Consider the following 21,680-nt stretch of genomic DNA (forward strand, 5'->3'; position numbering starts at 1 on the left):
GGGAGGGGGAGGGGGGGGAGCTTACAAAAATTGATTGAAGAAAATGAAGATTTTTTTAGAAAAAATTTGAGAGCGCGAAGAGAAGTCGAGCTTTCTAGAGGAAAATATATGGGGGGTTTTGCCTTTCATATTAAGTCTTGGGGGTTAAAAATATTACAAGGATGCCATTCCTTTGGTATGGTGAATTACTTTCGTGTCCTTGGGGGTGAAGGTGGACGTGTCGGGTGACTCCATCACAACTGTAAAACCACCCTCGACGACACCAGAAAATAATTTTACAGTTGTGGATAAAACCATGCATGGATCTCTACCTATAAATCATGAAATGTCCTTTTTGTGTAAATAATTTTATTTTCAGGGGGGATTTCTCTTCTGCGTCCTTTAATTGAATTGAAGGGAGGGCAGCGACGGTGTCGTTTTTCGTGAAGGAAAATCGCGGGAAACAGAGGAGAGGTGTGTTCTTTGTGGCGGGAAGGGGTTGATTATTTGATCTAATCTTAATTAAATCACGTTTAGAGCTGTGGATCGTGCTTGCATGTTGAGGATTAAATTGATCTAATTGCGTGTTTAGGATTAAGATTAATTAATCGTGTTTTCTTTTATTTATTTACATGTAAAATATTGACCAATCCTTGGTCTGGGAGGGAGGCTTACTGCTTTCCTTGAGCCCTCCCTCGTAGGCTACTTGTGATAAGATTAGATAGATGAGTCATACATATATAGATTTATAAACTCGCATGCTATGCTAGTTTTAATCATCGTATTTATAATTTAAACTAAACAATTAATATCTAATCTTTTGCAGGATTAGACCTTGAGGATGTTTATAATATTGATCCGGTTGCATGGTTAATTTATTTCTGATCATGTCTGCTGGATTTAGACCATCACCGTAGTATAATAGGAAGGACACGTGCTTGTGAAGGAACTAAGAAGGCATGAAGCGACTTATGTCTTGCCCATGCATGAAGCGACTTATGTCTTGCCCATGCATGAAGCGACTTCTTTTACTATACCATGCAAGGAATAGCAATGTTCCAAGGAAGCCATGCATGTGACCCACAAGACTTTTAATCCTTTGATGGGTAATAAAGAGTGTGGTGTGTTTAAGATAATGGCTGTGCTTATTTTTTAAAAGTATTTTTTATTTAGAAAAATATGTTAATAATATTTTTTATATTTTTAAAATTATTTTTAAAATGAGTATATCAAAATAATTTAAAAATATTAAAAATATATTAATTTAAAATAAAAAATATTTAAACTTTTTAAAAAATATTTCTCAAACACAATCTCAGATATCCTCAAAGAGCAGTGAGGAAGAAACGGAATTGCGTTTTCAAGTGCCAATGAGCAGTGGTTTCCAACGGATTTGAAGATAAAATGTTTTTTTTTTTTTAAAAAAAAAAAGAAAGCCCCCGGCAAGCAAGACTAGAATAAAGCCTTCGATCATTTTATTTTTTTTAAAAAAAAAACATTCATGCAGTTTATTCTGAGAAGCATAGATACCCTTGAAAAGTATATTGGCCAAGCTTTTAGGTATAGTTTGGTTGCTATAGTGGATCAAATGACGAAAACTGTAAGAGTACAAATGTTTTTGGTTGAAAGAAAAATAAAAATAAAAATAAAAACAAGGATATAAAATAAATCAACCAGGACATAATTTTGAAGTTAATTTTGTATTTTTAAAACAAGAAATACAGATAATATATGTGTTTAAAGATAATGTTTATCATGTTTTATCCCTAACATATTAATATAAAAAACTCTTAATTTTTAAATTATTCAACAAAAATATATAATAATAAAAATAATTATCATTATAATTTTATAATATGGTCTGAGATAAGACTTGGGTAATCAACCAAAATAGTTAATTCAAGTTAATCTAAAAAAATAATTTAAAATTAATTAAAATAACATTGTCTTAAACAATTTATTTCTTATAAATTTTTACCCTTGGTTTCTGAGTAGGCTAGAGTAGACCAAGTTAATTTCTTTTTTATTTTTTAAATTTAAATTGATTTAGATTCCAAGTTTCAGGTTATTTAAAAACTGTTTGTTTACGGGATTACAACTATTTTTAATAAAAACTGTTAAACAATACATTTAGTAACGATAAAACATCAATTATTATATTGCAGGTTTGTTAAAAATACTTGTTCATCAGAAATAGCTCTTAATTGCTTATTACGTGGACATGTCTAATGCCCAATGAATTAATTCATCTGGGCATTGTTTATCCAAATAGTATTTATAATAAAAAAAATTGTGTTTTATTTTTTATTTATGTTTTATTTAAAAAAATAAAAAGAGATTACCTAATGATATAACAAAAAATTCAGTTTTTGTTATTGTACTTTTAAAAAACCATGGAAAATATAGTCCTTATTTGATAGATTTTTGTACGTAATGAAATTACACATAGTTTAATTAAGTAATAAAAAATATTTGATATCAATATTATTTATTTCATAATGTAATAACAGTAGTTAAATTTATAATATTTAAATTAAAACCATCAATATTAATATTAATATTTTTAATTATTTTATAACATTAATTTGAAAAGTATTTTTTTAACTAAATATATTAAATTATTTTTTATTCAATTTCAATTTCAATTATAATTTTTATCAAATATATATTTTTTCAAACTAACCCCAACTAAAAATACTTATTAGATTGATATAGGTTTTATAACTAGGATTATTATGCTATTATTAATTTCAACCCTGAATATAAACAATTAAAGTAAAAAAAATACTAGATAACTATTTCTTAACCATATAAATTTGATAATAATATATATTACACATAAAATATATCTTTTTATATTTTATTATGTCATTCCACGCAATTCTATTTTCATTGTCTTGTCTTGACTCCTATGCTTTCATTGTTTTTCTTATTCCAAAACAGTAATTAAACCCTAACTTAATTGTTATTAATTACATCAACGATAAAAAAAATCATTATTTTAGTAAATTTTTGAGTTTCAACTCCAAGAAAATAATTATGTTCTCTCTAAATCTATAAGAGAAATATAAAGATGTATCTCTAAAATTATTTGAAAAAAACTCAATCTTTATTGATCAGAGAATACCTTAATGAGTTTCTAAGGAAAACATAAGCAATGGGTCAACCACTTTGATGATTTCCCATTTCATGAACTCACCCAAAGTAACCATAATTAGTTTACTGTAAAAAAAGAGGGACCATATGAAAAACAACCACCATTCTCATTTATGAACAGTTGAACACAAGTGCATGCTTGTGGGCACAGTGCACATGATGATTTGAGTAGATAGCTGACTGGATAAAGTAACAGAACATTTATTTCAACTCCTCCTCCTCTTCCGCCTCGTGGAATTCGCCTACCACCACACGCTCCACCAAACACCAACCAACCGAACCCTCTCTTCCTCTTACAAGACACAACCTTGCTGTTGTTTGGTGAGTTTTAAATCTTCTGTTACAAGCAAAACAAGATCATTCATTTCATTAATTCATTCAATATTTTGTTTCTTTGCTGATATAAAGCAGAGGGTTGCAATAACATAGCGCTAGCAAATTATCCGTTGTTTGTTTTGTAGATCATCTTTGAATTGTTGAAATGGCAAGAAAGAAGATAAGAGAGTATGATTCCAAGAGACTCCTGAAAGAGCACTTGAAACGTCTCTCTGGTATTGATCTCCTGATCCGCTCTGCTCAGGTACGTACTTACCTCTAACCTATTGATCTCTCTCTGTGTCCTTGTGTTTTGTTTGCGTCGTGTCGAGTTTTGGAAATGATTTGTTCTGATCATTTGGTGTTCTATGCTCTTATCAAGGTTGAATCTGATTACTTCGATTGGAATTCGGATCTTATCTGATTGAATTATAGCTTGATTTTGGTGGAATTCAAACTGGGTTTTTGACATGGTTTCAATTTTCTACTGGGCTTGTTTAAAGTTCTGTTTTGGAGGTAGTGATTAAAGTTGCCATAGTTTAGTGAAGTTGGTAACTTTGGCTTGGTTTTGATGGAAATTCTAGTCGTGTTTACCCATAATCGCAGTTTCTTTTTTACTTGGTCTGTTGAAAATTCAATCTTGGTAATGGGATTGCTGTTGCTCTGGATTTGATGTTGTAAGTAACGAGATAGTTTGTTATTGTGTCTAGGTGACACAAGGTACAGATTTCACGGAGTTAACGAACCAGGAGCCATGGATTTCATCTACAAAATTGGTTGTGAAGCCCGACATGCTATTCGGAAAGCGTGGGAAGAGTGGTTTGGTAGCTTTGAATTTAGATCTAGCTCAAGTTGCTGACTTTGTGAAGGCACGCCTTGGCGTTGAGGTGATTATTGGATCAAGTTGCATGGCAAATTCTTGGTTTTGCTTGTGTGGTTAGATATTTTATTGATGGACAAATTGGATCTGCTTTATTAGGTTGAAATGGGTGGCTGTAAGGCACCAATAACTACCTTTATAGTCGAACCATTTGTTCCACATGACCAAGAATTTTACTTTTCAATTGTCTCTGAGAGGCTTGGCTGCACCATTAGCTTTTCAGAATGTGGAGGTATTGAAATTGAGGAGAACTGGGATAAGGTATGCCCGCAATGTAAATCTTCTTCATTTCTTCTCATATTATTACTTTTGGATCTCATCACTGTTAGAATTTAAATGCTGACATGGTTTTGGTTTTCTGGCATTGTGCAGGTTAAGACCATATTCCTCCCTACTGAAAAGCCAATGACACTGGAAGCATGTGCTCCTTTGATTGCTACACTTCCTCTGGAGGTGAGTTTCTTTATATTAAATTTGCCAATGATTTAATAAATTCTGGTGATGAGTGATCCAACATATTTCACTGATCAAAATTATTATAAGGTTAAAAAAATCTGATTCTTGCTGATAAAAAATAGTTTCCTAGGTTTATTAGTTGATGGTGCATGTTTAATGCCTTTAGATTCTAGTTACTCTTTGATTTAATTACAATATCCTCTCTGATTTATTTAAAATATCTTAGTGTTGAAAGTTCTTGTTACCTGGCATTCTGAATCGTTTCATATATACTTGGAATTTGCTGATACAACTTTAATGCTATATCTCAGATTCGAGGAAAAATTGGTGATTTCATCATCGGTGTCTTTTCTGTGTTTCAAGGTGAGCTTGCTCTTGCCACATTCATTTAAAGTAGGAAATTACATGACTTTGTGAACAAAATTTTAATCCCATGCACTTGAATCTTATTAAAATTTATGGTATATGAAACAATAGAATAGAAACTAACTATTTTTTTTATCGAGGATCTTGCAAGGGTTGAGAATAATCTAATACTTGCTTTTACATGACCTCGTTGCTGACTTGTTACACCAAATATAATTCATGCTAGCAATAAATTCACTTCTGATTACTTTTCTTTTACTTCATAGATCTGGACTTCAGTTTTCTAGAGATGAATCCATTTACACTGGTGAATGGGGAGCCATATCCACTGGATATGAGAGGAGAGCTGGACGACACTGCTGCTTTTAAGAACTTCAAGAAGTATGTATACATTCACGCCCTCTTTTCAGGAAACCTTCAGTTGACATGAGTTTGTAGTTAAGGTATATCACTAATATATTTTGTCTCTCATCCAAAATATTTTGGTACATTCAGGTGGGGTAACATAGAGTTTCCTCTGCCTTTTGGAAGAGTTCTGAGTTCTACTGAAAGCTTCATCCACTCACTGGATGAAAAGGTAATTACATGAATGCCTGTTTCACCATACTTTTAACTGCCTATAGCTTCAAGCATGGACATGGAATCCACGTGGACATGAATTAGATGCATTAATCATATTCATGTGTTTGCAGACAAGCGCATCTTTGAAATTCACTGTTTTGAACCAAAAAGGAAGAATCTGGACGATGGTAGCTGGAGGTGGTGCCAGTGTCATATATGCTGATACTGTAGGTGCTCCATGGCATATACCTGCCTCTCATCTCATTTTTGGCATTATTTTATTGGTTGGTGCAAGGTCTATGCTTGTTGATTTTACTTGTAAAGGCTCTTTTTTCCCCCATTAACTAGGTTGGAGATTTGGGCTATGCATCAGAGCTTGGAAACTATGCAGAGTATAGTGGAGCTCCAAATGAGGAGGAGGTCTTGCAATATGCAAGAGTTGTCATTGATGTAAGAGACAATAAATTTAGGCCTTTTCTATTTTTGCATCCTTGCTCACAATTATGCTGTCACTCATATATACTGTAAAAATATTCCTCGATCATTAATGTAGTGTGCTACTGCTGATCCTGATGGTCGCAAAAGAGCCCTTCTCATTGGAGGAGGCATTGCTAACTTCACTGATGTTGCTGCTACTTTCAATGGTATCATACGAGCATTGAGGGAGAAGGTTTGTCTAATTGAATCAATTCAAACTGCTGTCAATGGTTTACTGGTTTAGGTTGCGTGTTTCTACGTTTAACTCTTCCTCTTCTTGTAGGAATCCAAGTTAAAGGCAGCAAGAATGCACCTCTATGTCAGAAGAGGTGGTCCAAACTATCAGACTGGTTTGGCCAAGATGCGTGCTCTGGGAGAGGAATTGGGAGTACCTCTTGAGGTATGAAATGACTATTTTTTCTGTAGTTCTTTGGGCATTAGATTTCTTTTGAGTTTGCGGGCTATTGGTTTTTGAATTTAGATAAAACTGTAAGCAGCTGAAATGCATACTGTTAATTGGAGAAAAGTCGCTTCATATTCAGTATTGTTTGGTAAAATTGAAACACAAGGGTGCTAAGTGTCACTGGAGTTTTTAACTATAACGTTTAATTGCGCATAACCTTGAAAAACATGAATTAATTCGAATAAAACACAAGATCCTCTACGTGTTTGGAGAGTTTTCTTTCTTTACCATTCCTTCAGTTTTGAAGAATCAGATCCGGAAATCTTCTGTATTTGTTATATTTGAAGCTGAGCTGTGCCAATTTCTTTTGTTTTCAGGTTTATGGGCCCGAGGCCACAATGACAAGCATCTGCAAGCAAGCCATTGATTGCATCATGTCTACGGCGTAGTCTCACAACTCGTTTTTCTCCTTTGTCAGCGTGAATCAAGAAAATGTCTGTGGCAAGGTGTGCTGAGAAAATAATTTTGTGTAGAAGGCGCAAGCTGGATTATTGCAGACTTAGCATCAATTTTTCCCTTATGATAAATAATCTTGAATCAATGTTTTGAAATATGCATGACACGATTTAAACTTTTTATAATTGCATGTTATCAATTTATTGTTCGAGTGAGTCACTTTTGTTATTTTCCTATGAAATTCCCAAGCCACATCTCTTCATGCTATCAGATCTTATATTTATTGAATTTATTCTCGTTCTTTGCCGATAAATTGGCGCATCAAAGCATAGCAGAGTCTTGCCTACTTTCTGTTGGTTCACAAATCTCAACCCAATGGCTTATGAATCCTCCGGCCTTCTATAGCCTTTCCTGTCAGTCTGTTTGAGACTAGAAAGTGGCGTTCCAAGTCTAGTTGATGTTAACCGACAGACGCTGGCACTTGAGGGTCGAAAGTGCTTGTATTTGTTGATTCATATGGGCTGGATTAGTTCAAGGAAAAAAATCTGTTTGGAGGGTTTTGGGAGAGTAAGGGTATGTAAAAGTGATCTTATAATAGGTACTAGACTCGTAGTGCGCCAGGGATACCAATAAGAGTTATTGCACGACCACCAAACTCTCTCTCCCAGTTTTCTAGCAACAAATACCACCAGCCCCATTTTCGTCTGGCCAGTTCAGTTTCCTGTCATGACTACAAAATAACTTGTTCCTCCCCCCCTGTCAAAGCGGGTAGCAGCTGGCTAATGATCATGGCAAGGGAGTGGTTACGGTAGTGCAGCTCGCTCGTTTCCGATGGACTTTCCCTCCAACAAAGATCCATACCAACCTGATATTTTACAGTTCTTGTCACAAATTTACGAGCTGCCTTCCTTGCAGCGAAACCCTTTTGTAGAAATGTGTTAGTAGTGAGTAAATGTGATCCAGCGAGTAGGAAAATGGAAGGTTACATTAACTGTAGTAAAACAGAGGTCTTGCATTTAAAGGGCCTTTATAGCTTCTAGTTTTTGTTAGGTGAGGCCCTCTTAAATTCCAAGACCAATGCCTTCACTTCAGGCTTAAATTTACAGTTCATAACTTTGTAGGCAGCTCAGGTATTTGAGAAATGGAAGAATCTCAATACTCAGAGGACCACGTTGCCCTTAAAGTGCAGGCTGTCGTAACTTCTAACACTAGATGCTTTAATGTTATATTTTGTTACAGACCAGAAAGCTCCCATTAACAGCGGTTAGTTAGTAATTAATTAGTATTTAAGGATTGTGAACTATGATTCTTGAGAATTAGAAATAGAAGACAAGCTTCAATAATGTTCCGAAAAAGTGAAGGTTATTGAAGTATTTTTACATGATTTGAGCTGGTGAATGGTTGATGGAATAATCTTTTTGACAGTGATGGACCCAAGACTTCAATTTTGTTATCTACATATGCAGTAACTATCATATCCAACTATTTTCCATGTTTACTACTATTTGTGAAAGAGTTGGTTATACACTTGCTTAAATTAGGAGCCTCGTGTGCTATAAGATGGGTGGGGATGGCTAGGGTTCTTTACATAGCAAGTAAGAGAGAAAAGTAGAGAGTGTCTATGCCAAGTGTTGAGAGAAGTTCTAAGATGGAGAGAACTCAAAAGATGCTTCTGATCCTTGCCATTTTCATGTTGGTTCTTGCCTCGAATGTTGGAGCAGGAAGGAAACTGAAGGACACCAAGGAGAAAGTTGACCACCCCCAGAACTATATAGGGGGCTTTGGTACCAGTGGTGGTTTTATCCCAACTCCTAATGGCCCAGTCTTTGCATTTGGGCCATCAGGGTTTTGCTCTTACCCTGGGGTTGGTTGTGTCAGGATCCCAGGTACTGGTGTCATTGGCTCACCACCATGAACAAGAGGCCTGACCTAGTTTTGTCTGGCGGTCTGGTTTGAGGCTGTCATTCAGGGGCGTGAACCTGATTTAGCTGTGGAAGTTTCAATAAGTTTGTTTCAGTTGATGTCTTGTTCTTTTGTTTGGTCTTGTGTGATTGTTTTGAAGATTATGGCTCTTCGTGCATTAGTATCTACGTTCCATGGTCTATGTTTCTGGTCTATCATTAGCTAGTTGATCTATGAAGGGCTTGCCTTTCAAACTAGTCAGTACTATGTAAACAAGTCCTATCAATAGATGATCTATGTTCAAGTTATTACTAGTTCTTTACATCCTCCTTAATGGTGTTGTCTTTGAAGCACCACCCCTCCCCCCCGCTTCACAGATCTTGACAGGCAGGAAAAGAGAAGCTTTCTCTCTCTTCTCTGTGTTATAATCCATACAGCATCATGCAGATACTAGACTGAAAAAAAGAGAAGAAGTTCACATGAAAATACAAATCCCATTGCCAGTTACAGAATTGTTTCAGGATTCCTTGTTGGATGAAGCGGAGCCATGCCTTCTCATCTCTGTAGACATGATTTTTTCTAACTTGCACGAACAGTTACAGTTAAATAGGAGGCTTAAATGCATAATGCACAGTTGCATACTTAACTTGGGTCCAATTGATCAAAGATACGGGTTAACTAATCAATTTAAATTATAATTATTTCAAAAAAATAATATGAATGTTTTAAAAAATATTTATTTTTAAATCTCAATCTGAACTAAATTTTGAATTAGCATATTAATAAGTTTAGTTATATTAATCGAATGAAATTGTGAAATATCTTAATTATATCTGATTTTTTAAATATTATTAGTAGTTTTTTAATATTTTTTAATTGAAAATATATTAAAATAATATTTTTTTAAAAATTTATTTTTAATATTAATATATTTAAAATTTAAAAATATAAAAAATAATTTTTTTAGAAAAAAATTCATTTTTTTTTTGAAACGCTATAATTCCAATCCTAGAGTCAAGTGATTGCACGAACGACTAGTCGTCCATGCACCATTTCCCCATAAACATACGCCCTGTCCCCTGACTCTTCATTTTCTTTGCAGCTCTCGATCAATTTCCGTTTGGCTTCCCGAAAAGGAGAACGCCAAAAAACCCAGAATGTTCTCTGCATCAAAATCAAAAGCTTTTAGCTTCGCATGAACATTGACAACAAGAACAAACAATAAGAAGTCCATTTTGATTTATTCACAAATTTGATCAAAATCTCTCTGCATAGATCAAAGAATGGATGATACTTGTGCTGTTTGTGCTGATACCCTTGAGTGGGTTGCTTATGGACCATGTCTCCATAAAGAAGTCTGCTCTACTTGCATCATTCGTCTTCGTTTCATTTGCAATGATTTCTGTTGCTGCATTTGCAAATCAGAATCCAACACCATCTTTGTCACTAAGGTTAGTTATTTCATCTACTATGTTTCTTTTTATTTCTGGGTTTTGATCTTTTTTCTGAGAAGTGTCGGTCTTTTTGTTGTTTATGATGGTTTTCATATATGGGTTTTGATTTATATACTGTGAAGTTTTGGTCTTTTAAATTTTTGGGTTTTGGTTTTTTGTAGGCATTAGGGGATTATACAAGGATGATAAGTGACTTCAAGGGTTTAGGAGAAGTTAATGGAAGTGAGGGTAAAGCAGGGGAGTATTGGTATCATGAAGGGACAAAAGCTTATTTTGATGATTCTGATCATTATAAGATGATCAAAGCTATGTGCAAGTTATCATGCAATGTTTGCAACAAGAAGAATGGAGGGTCAAAGGAGTTTAATAGCGTTGAGCAATTGAAGGCTCATTTGTTTCACAGGCATAGCCTGTTTATGTGCAGTCTGTGTTTGGAAGGTAGGAAGGTGAGAGATATTTTTCCTTAAATCCATATTTTATGTGATATGATGATTTATTGTTAAACCTTGCTTGTTAGCTTTGTATTTGAAGAATGAGCATCAATGGAGAGTTGAAATATGAGATTCTGAAATGGTTTATGTTTCATAGCTTTTTGAGATTATTCCATGTAGAAGAACTGTAGGATTTGATTGTCTCGTATCATGTAAAATTTTAATTCTTGATCTCTGCTTTGGTAGCCACACTTGTGTTCTCTGACTTAACTAAGTTTTGAACTAGATATTTATAAGTGAGCAGAAGTTATATAATAGAGCACAATTGACTCAACATGTGAGGACGGGTGACTCAGTGGTTGATGGCAATGAAAGCGAAAGAGGTGGATTTACAGGACATCCTATGTGTGAGTTCTGTGAGAATCCTTTTTATGGAGATAATGAGCTTTACCTGCACATGTCCACTGATCATTTTACTTGCCACATATGCCAAAGGTAAACCCATGCATATTTCCTTAGAAAATTTAGCATTTTGTTCTATCAAATTTACACTTTCATATGTCCAATTTATTTTGTTCAACGCAGGCAGCATCCTGGACAATATGAGTACTTTAACAATTATGATAACTTGGAGGTTGATTATATTTTGTTTGCACATTTCTTAGTCACTTGCTTTTTACTGTATGTCATGGTTACTCTTAGTTTTTTAATTAACATCCGAGACTTTATGTCTCAGATCCATTTTCGCCAAGAGCATTACTTATGCGAGGATGAGGCTTGCCTTGCAAGAAAGTTTATTGTTTTTGCAACTGAATTTGAATTGAAGGTGATATCTATCAGAATTCATGATACACAATTTTGTTTTGGTTGTCAATATTTAAAATTCAGTTTTTATGTTTTCTAGAGTGTACTATATGACTAAGAAGACCTGCGTATTTCTGATATTGGTAGAGGCATAATGCCATGGAACATGGAGGGCGCATGTCTCGTTCTAAGCGTAGTGCTCTACTTCAGGTGTGTATTTATCTTTTGAATTCTTTCACGTTACCAATGTTGTCGGCTTTTTCCATGTTCTTCATTTTATGTTGAAGTCTACCACACCTGAGCTCTTTGTAGCCATTCATGATCATTTAATGATTTTTATTCTTTATAATGTGGATAATAACATGCCACCTTCATTTTCTACATCCAGATACCTGTGAGTTTCCAGTTTCGGCAAATTAATGAACATGATCGGCGTGGTGGTGGTCGTGGTAGTCATTCAAATTCGTCAGGCTATCAAATGAACATGGCCATTGAAGATAGTTTTGAGACTGCCAATGCTGAAAGGTCTTGCAATATTTCATTAAATGCGCAAACAGTTTCTGCTCATAGAGAGGAACATGAAATTGATATGATTGTTAACCCTTTTGAGTCATTAGCCACCACAGATTCTGAGCCGCCTTCAAGATATCATCATGTTTTAGGATGGAACACTAGCAGAGCACCAATGGAAGAAACATCCTTTCCCCCACTTCCTTTGGCTCCAAGAAGCAGCCAACGGAGATCCAGAAATGGTTCAGGAGGGTTGAGTGGGAATACAATGGCTGCTCACCTCAGCCGCCAAAACATGGTAAAAGTTCTTAGTTCTTCTCGGGCTTTGCCAGCAGCAAACAATCTTCCTAACTCATTAGCTAGTATTTCGTACCAGTCAAGACCTGTGTCAGATTCTAGGGTTTTCTCTTCATCCAGATCTCTGAGTTCATCCCAGAGTAAGCCAGCAACAGTTAAAGAATCTGTTCTATCTACTTACACGAGCTCTCCTCAGGCTGGGTCATCAAGGGCTAATGAACTTCTTGTATCTTCTAATTCTGCAAGTTCATCAAGGACTTCAAATAGTAACAGCAAGGTCAGCCAAGCTAGCGATGCTTCAAATCCTGCAGACAGGACTTCTCACAAATCTCTTTCAAGTGTTCCCCCTCTGTCTGCCACTCAAGCAGACAATATGTCTACAAGTGCCTCACCTATGCTGAAGGTTAAGGATGTTCAATCTGCTAATAAGGCTCTAGTGGAGAAAATTCATGCTGCTTTGGAATTTGACAAGGACAAATTCGCTGCATTCAAGATAATATCCAGAGAGTATCACCGAGATATAATTGATGTTGCAGAGTATCTTGCCTATGTGCATCAATTTGGCCTGTCACATCTTGTCCTAGAGCTGGCTAGACTTTGTCCCAAAGCTGAGAAGCAAAGAGAGCTTACTGAGATTTATAATTTCAATGTGGGGGGGAATGGTTTGGGCATTGACAATGGTCCATCCAAAAGCAAGAAATGTTCAAAGAAAGGCAAAGAGAAGTGTGATGATAATGTTATCAGTGGCTCTGAGAACGTTTTTTCAGATAGTCTTAGGGTGGAGATCTTACCAAAGGATGGGGATTGTGGTGGAAAAGGCAAATCAAAGATTTTGGTTGACAAACAAGCTAACTTGGATTTGTCAAGGGAGCCAAAGAGTGAACACGCTGCTCAGGCAGCTGGTGTCAGCTTGAAGAAGAATGTGGGGGCTGGGGGAGGAGGGAAGAATAAACCTCGGAAAAAAACCATGAAGTTCCTGAAGAACCGTCTCGGGGGTACTTCCACTGCCTCACTGCCAGATGCTAGTAATTCTGATGCTGGTATTGATGAAAAAGAAGAGAAAGCAGATGTGAACAAAGATATAGCTGTGGTGTTGCCAGTTCATGGAGTTTGGAAAAATGGGGGAGGCCGAAAGCTTTTGGTGATGACCCAAAACAACCGCAAATGATGAACTTACATGAAGGCTTGGTGGAAGTGCTAGTTTGTGAGTATAGAAAGAGCCAGCACCAGACTTACTTTGTATCTTTTTGCGTGGATATTAGGGCTTGTTGCTACTAGGCATACATATTGTCAGTACATTAGATGATCAGAGGTCTATCTCCCTCAAAAATTAACCAGGAATGTTTCAAGCTTTTGGAACTTTAACTGTTTTGTTTTAGGAAAATGGCAGAAAACTTGGTTCCTTTTTCCTTTGCCAAAATACTACTTTTTGAGTACAATTTGGTTGAGTTGGAAATATCATATTAATATACTATTCTGCGCGTGGAAGTTCAAAAAGAGGATTCCTTGCTTGCATTATATCCATTAGATAGCCCTTTTTATTCCTTTATTCGCTGCAGTAAGAGATTCCATCTATGCTTAACTCTAACGAAAAGACTGGAATCCGAGCTCCTATACAAAATCTTGAATACGGTTTCTATTATATATAGCCTATTAAATCAAGGACATTAAATTCAAATGACTTTTTATTTTATATTAACGTTAGTGTCCAGCCATTTATATACATCTTAATTAATTTGTTGATCTTAAAATTAATAATGATATAAATTTTTAGTAGTCTTGAGATACGTAAGATTTAAATTAATAATTTTAAAAAAATAAACCTAAAATTTCACTAGTTAAACTATAATCTTTATATTACAAACGACCTGTCTTCTTTGGTAGGGCTTGCAACAGAAGAGATTAACTTTCTTTTTTAGCATATGGAACACTGTCTCAGCAAGCAAATGCATAGGGCTTGCAAATAGGAACTACTATTCCTACTCCCACCGTTCATCTTCTATTTAGACTTTTGGATTTTTGCTCCCTTTTTATTTTTCTCCAGTTCTCTAATAACTATTAATCTTTCCCATTCCCATCACATTTTTGGACTAGATCACTGCCGAATCATGACTAATCTTATATGGATTTTAAAAGATGGATTATTTAAGCTCACAAACAACCAATATCCACTGCCACACACAGAAGAACAATGCTGGAATTATAGCCATGATTCTTTATTAAAAGATATGTTATGATCAGCATGAAGGCGGGGATAGCTCAGTTGGGAGAGCGTCAGACTGAAGATCTGAAGGTCGCGTGTTCGATCCACGCTCACCGCATTCTTCTTTTTTCTCCCCCTGCGGTTACGCGCTGGCGGCTATAATACACTTCAAATCAAGATCAATTTAAGTGAAGGACCAGTCCATAATATGCTACGGTGGTTAGCAGCAGCTATTTTGATATGAACCGACTAAGCTTCGGAGATGAGAGAGGGAACATCCTCAAACAACCAAGCCCAGAAAGTTAAGACCCAGACAGAAGATGCAGCAACATGCCAGCCCTAGAGCAGAAGAACTTTAAGCTTATCTTCGAGTAATTCAATCTATCTCCCTAGGGAATTATGTTTTTTAAAATTAATGATTCTTTCATTGTTCGAAAGGAGGAAAAAAAATAGTTTTTCAGGTAATATAGGTGGATGTGAATTTACTTTGAATTTCTTGCTAATATTCCAGTATTTTAGCCTATCTTTCTCTCTTAACTTCACACCTTAATCTGTTTGATTTAGAAGCTGTTTGGCATGCATGCGGTCTACGGTAACAAAAACACAATCTTTTGTATGATGCAGAAGGTTGACTGACAGGCGCTTCCATGCAAGCAGGCGCGAAAGATTTCTCGAGCAAGAAAACGTGAAGGATATACAGAGGATGCATGCCTTGCCTACACATGATCATTGGAAGTAGAAGAGTGATCAGTCAGAAAGGGATAACTAAGCCGATCCCATCCCACTTCGTAGATGACTCTGAATCTTCTTAACGTGCTGAGATTCTGTGTGTTCTTGCCATGTTTGCAGAGAAACATGTCTTGAGACGTGGTTTTCATCTAATCTTTTTAGCAGCGATGCATGTAGCCTGAGCGAGATGATGAAGAAGAGAAGGAATTCAACTGTTGCCTGCCATGTCACCACCTGTTTCGATATTGAGTGTACCTACTACCTACCTTGCTGACCCACCAAATTCACCAACCCACATCACACACTTGTTCCGGGCCAGGTTAAAAGTCTTTTTGATGGTGGCTGCCTTGATCCAAAAAACCCAGTTTGATGTTTCTTTTAATCTGTTTTTAAGAAATATTATTTTAATTAATTTATATCGACCTGTTTAATCCATAATACAAGTTCTAGAATAGGTAATTAGTTAAATCAGGTTTAATAACTTCGACAAATAATAATAAGTTATAACTTCATATGAATCTTTACAATGCTGTTTCGGATTTTATTTTTTGTTTGTCCATTCAAGGTAAAATGTATAGAGGCGTGGGATAATTAAAACGTGGATATATACACACACACACACTAGTCAATGGAATTATTATCATTGAACAATTTGTTAAGAACTATATATATATATATATATATATATATATATATATCCACTTTTTAATTTGTAAAGCGATTATCATCACTTGAACCGTCCAACAACTCAAAGAGGCTTGTCACGAGTTAAACCTTTTCTTAATTTGAAGACCAGAATATATAGAAGAGAACCGTTTCCACTTGGGAAAGTGGATTACATTATGGTACTGTGCTGTAATCTGTTTTTGAATATTTTTTTCTTGTTTAAAAATATATAAAAATAATTTTTTAATGTATTTTTTAATTTTTATGTTAACACATCAAAATTACTAAAAAAATATCAATTTAATATTGTTTTTTAATAAACACTCCCAAACACTATTTGTGTATTTCAAATGGTTAACCTAGAGATAAGAGCAAGATAATGTTTTGTTGGGTCAGTTTTAAGGTTGGGTGTCTGACTTTTTATACTGTTTAGTAAAATTTTTAAAATATAACATAGATTATAAAAATATTTAAAAAATAATATGACTTTTCAACAATCATGATTCAGAATATTGGTTTAGCAACAACTGCTATCGGAAATAGAGGTTATTTACTCAAGAAATTAAAAATGAAATTATTTAACATGTACAAAAATCTAACATAAAATTATATAAAAATACAATGGTCATAAAATAAAATAAGACAGGATATAAATTGATATGTAGGAGAGAGAAATAAAAAGAAAAAGAAAAGGAAAGGATAAAAAAATAGATAAGAAACACATAATAACTTTATTTTTTCCACACCTCGTAGTATTAGAAAAAACTCTGACCAACATAATTCTAAGTTCTAACCACACAATAGAAAACCAACAAACAATGCTACTATAATTGATTGGTTGTCTTTTTTGGGGTTAATTAAACTCTAAAATATGTTAGCCTAAAATTAACCCAAAACAAAATCTTTAATCAATAATAATTTCATTCAATGATTTTTCATGACATGGTTAAAATTATCTCATCAGAATTTTTTTAATAATACTAATTGTATAAAAAACAGAGTCAATGTATCCTTGGCAATCTATTCTTTTTTTTCTCTTTCTCTTATGCCACTTTAACTTATCTTTTTTTTTTTTGTTGTTGTTATTATTATTATTTTATTATTGGATCTTTAATATCATTTGATTTTTATAAATTAATTTTTATGTTAATTTTATGTGTTAATTAATTTGTAAAAAAAATACATATTCGATTTTTGAGCAAACAACTACTATTTCTAATAATAATTATTATAAAATTAATATTCAGAATTACACAGTTGTGTTGAAATTATATTATTTTTTAAATATTTTTACGACGTGTTTTATTTTATTTTATCAAACTGTCTCTTTTTTTTTGTTATTTATTAAAACGTCCCGAATAGTTAGCAAGCTGAATGATTATTGCATCCTGAAAACCAGTAACATGACACCACCACAAAAAGGTTACTATATTCTGTCATGGAAGTACTTCAGTCAAAGGATTTTCTTTCATTAAATGCTTTTCTTCTTCTTCTTCTTGGCAAGACAGCATGGAAGGAACCGTCTTTCCTTTCTTTTCCCATGTGCAGACCGTAAATGCGTAGCTGCATTCATAACTCCGAGTGTCGGCAGGCAGGGAAAGAACATGGTTTCATGACCCCAGATTTGGACCTAAAGTAAGAGGCATGGCCGAGACGGTATTAGGAGCCATCAGCCATGCATATGCTCTTGACTTCACATTATATTAAAATGGGAAATATTTTTAATCACCTTGGGATTCACTTACACATCCTTTGGATCTTGAAGTACTACTGTATAAGATTTTTTTATAAATTTGATTTGTGTTTCTTTTTTAAAACGGATCCATTGTGTTGACATTTTTTTAGTTTTTACTGTTATGATCTGAAAAATAAATTTTTAAAAATTATAAATTATTAATTTTTTCTTATTAAATATTATTGATGGAAGCAAGATATAGAAAGCAGACTCCTCTTAAAGAAAGAGAGGAACGATCATGGGTTGAAAAGTCTAAGAAACAAGAAACCAAACCCACTTTTATTTTGAGATTCGGTCTCCATGGTTAATCAATACCTCGATTGGCTAATACAAGATGGAGGTTGGTGAAAAAATCAAGGAGCCATCTCTTCACCAGCTCTCTCTCTCTCTCCCCCTCGTAATTTATCAGTGGGTTTGTTCCCTGTCATTATCTCCACCGACTCAAATCAATCCTCACCTTCCACTTTTCATATCCAACAGCTAAGATCTCTTACGTTCACAAACATGGACCCCACTCAACATCCAATAATAGACCAAAAATCTTAGGACACCAGCATGAAACTGAAGGGCCACTTGTTGTGTCGTGTCTATAAATAAGGAGCCAAGGCTTTAACGTGAGACTCACCAAAGAGTTCTCTGCTCTTCTGTAATAGCTCAAAGATCTGTTGTTGCTCTGCTCTGCTCTCTTGAGTTTTCTCCTCTCATTTCAAGGGTACATTTCTTTATCTTGATTTCTTATTTTTGTTGTGAAATTGGATGCTGTATATTGAGTTTTGAAGTTTTAAACTTGGTGTAATGTCAAAGTGTGAAAATGAGTTGGCTTTTGGTTTGATTTGAAGTAAATTTTGTGCTTTTCTACATGGGAATTTAGATTTTGGATTGGTGATATTGAATTTTGATTCTTTTAGCTTATTTGAAGTGAATTTAGATCACTTTTAGCTTATTCTTTTATTATCATGAAACCCTTATGGGCTTTCTTTTTAATCATTTCTTGATCTAGGAAGATGGTTGTTTATGCATCTCCAGAGATAAGAATAGCTTTTGTTGATCCTCTAAGTATGTCAGAAGGTGTTGCTTAGTTTGATCTTTGTTTTAGGCTTTTACATGATTTGGTTGAAATTCTGTTTGGGCTCGAGCGATGGGAACTTCTTATTCTTGCTTTAATTTAATACTTTGACATTACTGTTGTTTGAAGATATTGAAATTTGTGTGTGGTTTTCCTGCTCTGCAGTCGAGAGAATGGAAACCTTTTTGTTCACTTCTGAATCTGTGAACGAGGGTCACCCCGACAAGCTCTGTGATCAAGTTTCGGATGCAATCCTAGATGCCTGCCTTGAGCAAGATCCAGACAGCAAGGTTGCATGTGAGACTTGCACCAAGACGAACATGGTCATGGTCTTTGGAGAAATCACCACAAAAGCCAACGTGGATTATGAGAAGATTGTGCGCAGCACTTGCCGTTCAATAGGATTTGTCTCTGATGATGTTGGTCTTGATGCGGACAAATGCAATGTCTTGGTTAACATCGAGCAGCAGAGCCCTGATATTGCACAGGGCGTCCATGGTCATCTTACAAAGCGTCCTGAGGAGATTGGTGCTGGTGACCAAGGTCACATGTTTGGCTATGCCACCGATGAGACCCCTGAGCTTATGCCTCTTAGTCATGTTCTTGCCACCAAGCTCGGTGCCCGCCTTACTGAAGTTCGCAAGAATGGAATCTGCCCTTGGTTGAGACCTGATGGCAAAACACAAGTCACGGTTGAGTACTTCAATGAAAATGGTGCTATGGTTCCAGTACGGGTGCACACTGTTCTAATCTCTACGCAACATGATGAAACTGTTACTAATGATGAGATTGCTGCTGACCTCAAGGAGCACGTTATTAAGCCTGTCATCCCTGAGAAGTATCTTGACGAGAAGACCATTTTCCACCTCAACCCATCAGGGCGGTTTGTCATTGGTGGACCACACGGTGATGCTGGACTTACTGGTCGTAAAATTATTATCGATACTTACGGTGGTTGGGGAGCACATGGTGGTGGTGCCTTCTCCGGCAAGGACCCTACTAAGGTAGACAGGAGTGGTGCCTACATTGTTAGACAGGCAGCAAAGAGCATTGTTGCAAGTGGCCTTGCTCGCCGATGCATTGTTCAGGTCTCTTATGCTATCGGTGTGCCAGAACCTCTGTCAGTTTTTGTTGACACATATGGGACTGGAAAGATCCCAGACAAGGAGATTCTCAACATTGTGAAGGAAAAATTTGACTTCAGGCCTGGAATGATAGCCATTAGCTTGGATCTTAAGAGGGGTGGCAATGGCAGGTTCTTGAAGACAGCCGCTTATGGTCACTTCGGAAGGGATGACCCTGACTTTACATGGGAGGTAGTGAAGCCCCTCAAATCTGAGAAGCCCCAACAGTAAAAGTGGCATGGCCTGCGATCAATAATTTGCTTGCTCTTGGCAGCATCACTGAAACCCAAGAGTCTTCCAACTGTTTTCTCGCCTTTTGTTTTGTTTCGCTGCTTATTTTATTTATTATTTCATCCGTATGCTTTTGCCATACAGTATAAGAATACATGTGGTAGTTAAACAAGAAGAGCTGCCTTGATACTTCATGAGATTGTTTAAGAAGTGAAGAGAAGAGAGATGTAATACTGTATAAGGATGAACTACAGATAAATGAATTTCACTGTGGAATAAGATGATTGCTCTACTTCCACTCTTTACCACCTTCCATTGTCTCCGTTCTGTTCTCTTACAAATTAATAGATTGTTAGCAGAAACTAATGAAATATCATCATGTTCCTACTCAGTTGCTAAACACTCTTGTCCAAAGGGTAGAAGAAACAGACCACTTTCCAACAATTTCAGACTAATGAAAAGATTTTCAGAGCTAATTAAGCTCCGCTGGGAAGATCAACCTGGCAGCCTGCTGTGCTGTGTGTACATATCCAAGCATAATTAATCGTCGCGAGGGTAGGTTTGATTTTCGACCAAAAATAATAATTTTTTCTCGAGAAAATCAATTGCCCACCTTCTCTTCAATCATTCCTTGAACTAATTTGGATTTGTATATAGGTGGAGAGCACCTAATGAAGATATTTTAATAAATTCTTGAAGTGTTTATGGTTTTTTTGAATTAATTTAATTAACCCATCTAACTTACAATCTAGATCTTGAACCGAGAAATAAACCAGGCTGACTGTAATAACTTCGCTTCTTCTTAACATGTTCTTTGGAATGGAGATCAACGTAGCAAAATCATTCCAGTAAGGGCTAAATGGGAGAAAGAAACATGCATTTTTACAACTAAGAGATAGAGGACTCGTCAAAATATTCTAATCATGCAATTGAAAGGGAAACCTTAATTAATTATGAGTCCATCATGTACCAGGTCAACGTCGTTAAACGACAGCAATACTCTTTTAACTAGGTTAAAAACGACAAACCATAACCCCCCCACCTTTCTATTTTCACAACAAAAATAATCATTGCAGTTGAATTTATGCATACGAAAGTAATGTCGACATTACTATATGATAATTACCGACATCAAATTTGCATAGTTATCTAGCTTTGTTTGTTTTTTAAAAGATAATTTCTAGAATATAATTTTTAATTTTTTTTATATTTATTTATATTAAAAGGATAGTTAATAAAAAATATTTTTCAGTTAAAAGAATTTAATTTGGTTTTTAAAAAAGTATTTTTCTTTTAGACGGAAAACACTTTTTAAAAATTATGAAAAATTTAAAAATATCATATTATTTGCTGATTATATCAAATTTAGTTCTCAAACTTTTTATTGCTATATATATATATATTGTTTTAAATATTTACTTTTTAATTTCATCCATTAGAATATAATTTTTATATTAATTTTGGTCTTTATTTTTATAA

At 35.1% G+C, this 21,680-nt stretch overlaps 4 protein-coding genes and 1 non-coding gene across 10 annotated transcripts in view; 4 read left to right on the plus strand and 1 right to left on the minus strand.

The window, feature by feature from the left end:
* LOC105125202 (FACT complex subunit SPT16-like) overlaps positions 1-114 on the minus strand; it is a 5,068-nt gene extending 4,954 nt beyond the window's left edge. The window contains exon 1 of the mRNA XM_011025546.1: positions 26-114. The gene's annotated coding sequence lies outside the window, so the exon portion shown is untranslated. The remainder of the gene's footprint in view (positions 1-25) is intronic.
* A 3,166-nt stretch (positions 115-3,280) lies between these two features.
* On the plus strand, positions 3,281-7,337 carry LOC105125203 (ATP-citrate synthase alpha chain protein 2-like). 2 transcript variants are annotated; one of them, XM_011025547.1, is made up of 13 exons: positions 3,283-3,456; positions 3,597-3,715; positions 4,161-4,337; positions 4,430-4,591; positions 4,703-4,783; positions 5,098-5,149; positions 5,419-5,533; positions 5,648-5,729; positions 5,845-5,940; positions 6,062-6,163; positions 6,267-6,383; positions 6,474-6,590; positions 6,971-7,337. In XM_011025547.1, exons 2-13 carry the CDS (start codon positions 3,617-3,619, stop codon positions 7,040-7,042), a joined length of 1,272 nt encoding a protein of 423 aa, XP_011023849.1. In that variant the 5' UTR covers positions 3,283-3,456; positions 3,597-3,616; the 3' UTR covers positions 7,043-7,337. The 2 variants fall into 2 exon arrangements, with proteins under 2 accessions (XP_011023850.1, XP_011023849.1); XM_011025548.1 differs by lacking the exon at positions 5,845-5,940 and having other exon boundaries at positions 3,281-3,456.
* Positions 7,338-10,036: 2,699 nt separating this feature from the next.
* Positions 10,037-13,944, plus strand: LOC105125204 (E3 ubiquitin-protein ligase HEL2-like). 5 transcript variants are annotated; one of them, XM_011025550.1, is made up of 8 exons: positions 10,037-10,402; positions 10,567-10,851; positions 11,123-11,331; positions 11,422-11,662; positions 11,788-11,850; positions 12,029-12,179; positions 12,243-12,579; positions 12,610-13,944. In XM_011025550.1, exons 1-8 carry the CDS (start codon positions 10,235-10,237, stop codon positions 13,613-13,615), a joined length of 2,460 nt encoding a protein of 819 aa, XP_011023852.1. In that variant the 5' UTR covers positions 10,037-10,234; the 3' UTR covers positions 13,616-13,944. The 5 variants fall into 5 exon arrangements, with proteins under 5 accessions (XP_011023852.1, XP_011023854.1, XP_011023853.1 ...); XM_011025551.1 differs by having other exon boundaries at positions 10,038-10,402; positions 11,422-11,470; positions 11,573-11,662; positions 12,029-12,579; XM_011025549.1 differs by having other exon boundaries at positions 10,038-10,402; positions 12,029-12,579.
* A 751-nt stretch (positions 13,945-14,695) lies between these two features.
* On the plus strand, positions 14,696-14,768 carry TRNAF-GAA (transfer RNA phenylalanine (anticodon GAA)). Its single transcript has one exon. It is a non-coding gene; the product is annotated as a tRNA-Phe (tRNA).
* Positions 14,769-18,376: 3,608 nt separating this feature from the next.
* LOC105125206 (S-adenosylmethionine synthase 2) lies at positions 18,377-20,509 on the plus strand. Its single transcript, XM_011025555.1, has 2 exons — positions 18,377-18,492; positions 19,012-20,509. Exon 2 carries the CDS (start codon positions 19,020-19,022, stop codon positions 20,199-20,201), a length of 1,182 nt encoding a protein of 393 aa, XP_011023857.1. The 5' UTR covers positions 18,377-18,492; positions 19,012-19,019; the 3' UTR covers positions 20,202-20,509.
* The last annotated feature ends 1,171 nt before the right edge of the window (positions 20,510-21,680 follow it).

This window comes from Populus euphratica, unplaced genomic scaffold (assembly GCF_000495115.2).
Source record: "Populus euphratica unplaced genomic scaffold, PopEup_1.0 scaffold28.1, whole genome shotgun sequence".
Lineage (NCBI taxonomy): Eukaryota > Viridiplantae > Streptophyta > Magnoliopsida > Malpighiales > Salicaceae > Populus > Populus euphratica.